Source organism: Asparagus officinalis, chromosome 4 (assembly GCF_001876935.1).
Source record: "Asparagus officinalis chromosome 4, Aspof.V1, whole genome shotgun sequence".
Lineage (NCBI taxonomy): Eukaryota > Viridiplantae > Streptophyta > Magnoliopsida > Asparagales > Asparagaceae > Asparagus > Asparagus officinalis.
Window position 1 is genome coordinate 13601347 of NC_033797.1, and position 6889 is coordinate 13608235.

A 6889-nucleotide genomic window follows, 5' to 3' on the forward strand; every position below is an offset into this window, starting at 1 on the left:
CCTCTTTCTCTCTATCATTGTCCTCATTCTTCGTTGGGTTCTTGTTGAACCCTGAAGGTTACATACTAAGTATAATGAACCCCTCTTTAACAGCATGTGTCATGTGTGGTGCACATAGCCAACCTGTTTTTAGAGAAAGATCCGTGACTTTTCAGGTCGGTCTCTCGATCTGGATCCAAGAAGAAAAACGCCTCTAGATCGAGATCTGTTCAAGGAATTAAAAACGTCTTTCCCTCGATTTCATTGTGGAATGTCTCGACAGACGAATTGACGTATCAGCTTCATGATGCTTAGCTATGTAGCCTAGTCACCATCACATTTAATACATGGTCAGGGTCATTATGACTTTCCAGCTAGAATCATAATGACTCCTTGGACGATACCATCACTTCAACCTCCCTTTCGCTGTTGCATTAAACGCGAGGATGACTCGTCCACTCTACGATTGATACGTGTAAAGCACCATCTGATCAGCCGCCTGCACCGACCCGATCACATTACCAAATAGTCCCCCACAAATTCCTATAAATATGGATGGTTTCTTCTGCATGAAGGTATGAACAATCTTGACTAGAGAATACTCTCAAGCTAAATTCAATATTTTTTACACTATCAAATCAGTAACTGACTTGAGCGTCAAAGGGCTCATCGAAGAACCTAACTCCGGTCCTCTAACATTGTTATTGTATGCAGGAATATTTGTATGCGGTCATAGTCAGTCACCAACGGAGATAAATGAATTCCGAACTCCTCCGAATTCATTATTATTCTCCTAATTAACTGATGGCATCAACAGTTTTGATACATGCTAAGGTTAGCTTTCAAGGGAGGCAAAGTGGAGTCATTTGTAACCAATAAATAGATACGATATAGTTTGTTAAATGGAGGTATCATAGTTAAGATGACAAATTTTGTGAATTAGATTACCTTATTGATGATAGTAGTTTTAGTAATTAGCCTTTAGAATAGAGCTTTTTACAGATTGCTTATTGCTTTTATCAGTAGAAAGCATAAATGTTCTCTGGCGAATGCTTTTGCTTCCTATTTGGATCCTCCTCTTCACAGCCAGGGAAGGCTTTAATTTCTAGAACACAATTGTATATCATTATATCATTTAATGTATTATGGAGTTATGATGGTGGTATATTTGTAATGAACAATGCACTAACAACAAAATGTTTATTCCAAAATTTCTGAATCAGCTACCTGAATCGTATTCTTTCATTCAATTATGTTTCTTATTATGTTCTTATTAGGTTACTATGTTATATGAATTATATTCTGTTATTCACTTATGTTCACTATTGTATTCTTGCTAAGTTATCGTGTATGTAGGAACAATTATTGACGAGGTTAACTTGCCATATTATGTTATATGAATTATATTCTTTTATTCACTTATGTTTACTATTATATTCTTGCTAAGTTATCATGTATTTAGGAACAATTATTGACGAGGTTTAACTTGCGATTGTGAAACACATGATATGATAATTGTAGAAGTCCCAATCAATATACCAAAACTCCAAAGCAAGGGTTGAGAGTTATAGTTTTATAATCTCACGTGGGCTGACTTTGATGCATGTAAAGCTCTCATCTAGTGCACCAAAACCTCAAAGTTATGATGGTAAGTGTTGATGGTTATTTGTTTATATTCTAACAATGATTGATAGATTTGAAATAAACCGACAGTACGATAAATAATAGATGGCAGTTACTAGGAGGAGCAATTTTCTTTCAATAAAAAGGATTCAAATCTGAATGAAATTGTCTAATTTTTTAGAGATGTAATAAAGCTAAAGGTTATGTCCACAAGTAAGAGGATAAAAATTCTGATGTATTTCACCTGCCTTCTGTTGAGCTTTGGCCCCTCTGGTTGCCTATTGCTTGGTGAATTCAGTAGACTATGAGGAAATTATCAAAAAAAAAAAAGGAAATTCAAAAGGTGCAAGTAAGATGTTTTATGCGTCGAAAATCTTTTAGATAGACTTGAAACGTATTATCATGTTGACAAGAAATCATTTTCTCAAAACATTCATAAAATATATTAACTATTAAGCACCAATGATGTGGCTTATAGAGTTATAGGTGACTGGTATGAGCTTTTTATCAGGGTTGCGCAAATAGTTTGTTAAACAGAGCTATCATGGTATTAGTCAGATATGACAGCAAAGATAAGATTTTTGCTCATCCTATCATGGTATCACCTCAAAGACTTTTTGTAATTAATACTGCCACCATTTAACGCCTATCCTGAACAAAAAAATCAACTAGATAAGTTTGGCTTTTTGGTCAGGTGATTGAAATAAACACACTTTTTCTTGAATCTTTCATAATAATTAGCAAACACCCAGGATGAAATCGTTCGCTTGTAGACGTATTTGGATGCCTACTCTTTGCGAGTGTTCTATACCCTTCACAAAAATTGTCACTGTAATTATAGCTATATTTTGTAAAATAAACATATAACCCTAGCGTTCCTATTTCACTGCACATACACATATAATTCAAGTACAAATATTTTGCTGCTAAATAGAGCTATTTTCAGTATCCAACGATCGGAGGAACGGAACGATGTTGATCACGTTACTACGCTATAAGTTGCACATCAATACAGGATTGGAAGAGTAACCAGGTGACCGCAGTACTCAGTAGCGCACATAAATCTTATCAGCAGGTTGATACACGGTTCATTCTTCCTAACGGAGGGCGGTTTATAAAAAAAAATACGACGACTGTGCACATAATCCAAGTGGCCTTTACTTTTCAATCAGATATGTTGAAACTTACAACTGAAGCTTGAATAATGTAACATTGCAATAATACAAGCTGCTTGTAGTGTGGGGGATCGTTACACGCATTGATAGCAACTTCAAAGCTCCACCCAATTAACTTCATAATAACAAAAACACCCCCACCAAAAAAAAAAATTCCTCTTCGATGGATTTCTCGTACGGAGTTCAGGTAATAAAACAAAGCTCCAACTCCTGAAATTCCTTGAGAAAAACCATTAATACAAAACTCAAACAACAACAATTCTTCTCCTCCCCCAGCTACTTCTCAAGAGGGGAACAAAATGAACGTAACCAAAATTTCAGTTGGCATTGAATCCCAAGAAAAGCATCAACTTTTGTACAAGGATATCCCGAGTGCCGTAGAGAGGCTTGCCATCCTTGACCCAATTTTTGTCCAAGACAAAGGCTTTAGCATTTGCTTGCATATCAACTTCAAATGCTGATATTATCTGATAGATTGAAGTTCTAAGGACATCTGCCATTGCAAAAGCTTTATCATAAATCACACCTCCTCTCTTTTTAGGCAAAGCAATAGAAAGCCCGTCTCTTCTTCCTGCGCTTGTAGTAGCCCATCTGATGCTTGCGGGACCTATCAACTGTGCAGGTTGTGGGCTGGTCTTTTTGCCTAAGCAAGCTTCGACTGCTATCACAGTAGAGAGTAAAGTTGAGACCACTTCAGTGTTGCAACCTGTGAGTTGAGCAACTCCATATCTATCTTCTTGGTGGGAACGAGCAGTTAGTGCTGCCAATGTCCTTGAACTCCATGTGCATACCTGTGGGTAGAATGCTGTGTTAGCCTTAAATTTATAGGTGTCAAAATGATTAAAAAAAAGAAAAATTTCCCCGCTTCTATGAAAGCATTTGACATGTTGCTCAGAATCTCTACACTTTTGTATAGTTGTTACAATGATCCATTTGCCCTTAGGTAGATCCAATGAAACCCACTAAGGTAAAACAAAGTTGAGATTGTTTGTTGCATTTCATAGTATATTCTAGGTTAAGAATACCTAATTTTGAAGGTAATCAAGAAGTTAATCGTTTTTGCCGCTTCCTGGCATGTATATTATGATGACTGGAGGCCTGCATGCCTGTATACATGTATAAACTAGGTAGGCGTATAGAGGCTGTTTGGTTTGCTGCAATGGCAACTGCTCTGTTTATTACCCTGTGATTGCAAACTTTTTTCAAGTGTAGTTGCAACTGGGATTGTTGCTTGAAATTCGTTTTTGCAAAAAGGTTGTCCCTTTTTGCAAACTGCAGGCAACCAAATAGCCCCTTAATGAAAAGTAGTATGTAAATGTGCATTTTTAGATAGCGGTGCAGAAACATAGATGAGTACAAATCACATTTTCTACTGTCAAGTAAGATATTAGTATAGTTGCACGAATTATGACAAAAGCAGGTTATTATTATGATTATAATGAACCATCAAATCTTGTTTTGTCTTCCAAAAAGAAAGATCCACTAAAATTGATGAAACATAATAAGTTCAACCATCTACCATCCAATTCATGAAGATAAATATTAGCATATCAAAAAGAAATATATTCTGCTTTTAATAAAGACATGCCATCAGGAAAGTATCACAGAATTATGGCTAGCAGTCTTTCAAAAAGAAAGATCCACTAAAATTGATGAAACATAATAAGTTCAACCATCTACCATCCAATTCATGAAGATAAATATTAGCATATCAAAAAGAAATATATTCTGCTTTTAATAAAAACATGCCATCAGGAAAGTATCACAGAATTATGACCAGCAGGTCTGGACACTATTGCACCATATCACAGAGACCAGCATCCCAAATTTTTAATTGTTTTATTCGCGACCTTGTTCCTATAACAATCCAGAAACCTTCAAGCAGTTTGATTCTTGTTAGTAATTCATCTACATCTGGACGCATCGCAAAAGCGATGATGAACCTACTTATGAACGTATCATAGACCAAAGAGTTTAAGGTAAGGTGAAATGACATTGATAGGCTTAAATAATGTGCATGCTATTGGGTGTTGGTATTGATGCTCTAGCTAATTCGGGTCTTTTTAGACTATGCGTAGTATATAAATAAAAATCAATAACATTAAAATTCCTATTCAAACTGAAGAATCATGTCGGTTCTCTCCATCTATTGCTTGCACAGGTACAAAAAGTGAATAATTAAAATAAATTCCCAATAAAATTGGACTATTCCATGACAAACCAAGGATAGTACCTGAAAGTCATCAAGAGCTTCATGGAGTTTTAAATCCAAATGAGTATCAGTAGGGGAATTCAACTGCTGAGCTAATGATTCTGACTTATCCCCAGAAGTACCTTCCAGACCTTCCCCAAGCTTTGACGTTAACTGTTCTAGAGGCCTCAAACATACAGATACAATTCTCCTGTAAGTTTCACCAGTTTCCTCAAAAAAGGCAGCTCTACGCCATGGTTCAACGTTACTCTCACTAACCATACATAAATCAAGATATGCTAGATACTGCATGAGAGATCTTGGATTGCTTTGCTCCAGGGCTTCAAGGAGCATTTCAGTTGGATTTGTTTCTGCTGCAGCAGATCCCTGTGCTGGCGCAAAAGAAAACCTCCTTGTGTGCACAACCTACAACATGATCGCATGGGTTTACGTGAGATGAAACAAAAGAAAGTAAAGCTTGATTGCAGTTAAATTGACACGAGTTGTATAATGTTGCATGAAATAGTAAATAGAAGATGTGTATTGCCCAGATGGGTTAAACAGTACACTGAAGTTGTGAAGAAACCACTTTGTTGAGGTTGTGAAGAACCAACCTGAAGTAAGTGATGACTTAGTTCCCAGCAAAAAGAGATTGCTGATGTCCCAATGTAAAGATAGAAAAGCTGAACAACAAATTGCCAGACTGTGCTCTTCCTCTTACATTGATCTGGCAGAAATGTTGCAAGTACAGTTGAAAAGATGAACGCCACAGTTGATAGCTTCAGCGCTTGCCTGACAGATAAAGGAAGCCCCCTTTTAAAGCTGTAGAACAGAGGTCGCTGAAAAAGTAAATAGAAGCAAAAAGTCATCAGAATAGTTGGCCAAAGAAAACAAAACAAGCACTACAATAAATTACCCGGAACATAAACAAGCACTACGATAAAATACCCGCAACATACTACAACATAGAAATTTTGAAGACCTCATCGTTGAGTTAACATTTAGGGAGCATCAGCTAGCAGTCAAGCTATCAGCTACCACATCCATTTTCTTTCAATCTACATTCTCCTTTTCTTTTCTACTTCCAGCCATAGGTTACTTCATTACCATCTAATTTTTACAAGATCACAGAATATATACACACAAAAAAAAGAAAAAAAAAGAAAATGTTATGCCAAAGCATTCAACCACATGCTGTTATATCAAAGCATTCACGCACAATCATTTATCATCAAACTAACAATCTTTTGTTCTACCTGCGTTATAACCATTCCAACACTATGTCTTGACTTGTTCTACATCAACATAATACCATAAACACTAAAATACTAAAATAACTATTTCTCGTTTGATATCATGAGCATAAACATGACAATTCTCACTTGCACAATTCATCAAACATCTATTAGACACAAAAAAGAACAAACCCAACAACAAATTTTCACCGTACACCCTACAAACGCTTCAAAATCCAGGCTTTTAAAACGCAATGATTCACAAATGCTTAAGGCTCATTTCCTAACACACCACGCCGATATCAACCCCTAACTAATATACTAAATGTTTTGATACCGCTGCGCATCGGCATAGCACCATAAACCCTACAGAGTAAAAAAAAAAAAAGACATTCAACGAGTGCCTACTCCATTCTATATCCCTAGTACAATCACCGCCTAGCTCAATTACTTAACTAACGAGTTCCATCCAACACTTAATTAATATGCATAAAAAGAAACCATCAAACAATTTTCACCTGAATGATAGGAAACTTCAAGATCCACCGCCTCCTCCAAACAAAATCAAACCCATAAACCAACCCGAGCACCAAACCTCTCAATCCAACCCCAACCAGTCTCATCCTCCCTCCATCAACCTCAGCCAGCTCCCTCCTCCCACAAACCGCCACCGCCGCAAGAAACCC

General features: G+C 36.7%; 1 protein-coding gene across 1 annotated transcript; it reads right to left on the bottom strand.

The window, feature by feature from the left end:
* LOC109836676 lies at positions 2969-6883 on the bottom strand. Its single transcript, XM_020404649.1, has 4 exons — positions 6722-6883; positions 5583-5807; positions 5011-5394; positions 2969-3568 (listed from the first exon to the last, which is right to left on the bottom strand). The coding sequence occupies exons 1-4, from the start codon at positions 6824-6826 to the stop codon at positions 3095-3097; spliced, it is 1188 nt and encodes a 395-aa protein (XP_020260238.1). The 5' UTR covers positions 6827-6883; the 3' UTR covers positions 2969-3094.

Bases quoted from the DNA above. Each gene is read 5' to 3' on its own strand.
- LOC109836676 (XM_020404649.1), bottom strand. From the start codon at position 6,826: ATGAGACTGGTTGGGGTTGGATTGAGAGGTTTGGTGCTCGGGTTGGTT. The intron at 5,808-6,721 runs GTGAAAATTGTT...TTACTTTTTCAG, and splicing joins TGAAGTTTCCTATCATTCAG to CGACCTCTGTTCTACAGCTT. The intron at 5,395-5,582 runs GTTGGTTCTTCA...ATCATGTTGTAG, and splicing joins TAAGTCATCACTTACTTCAG to GTTGTGCACACAAGGAGGTT.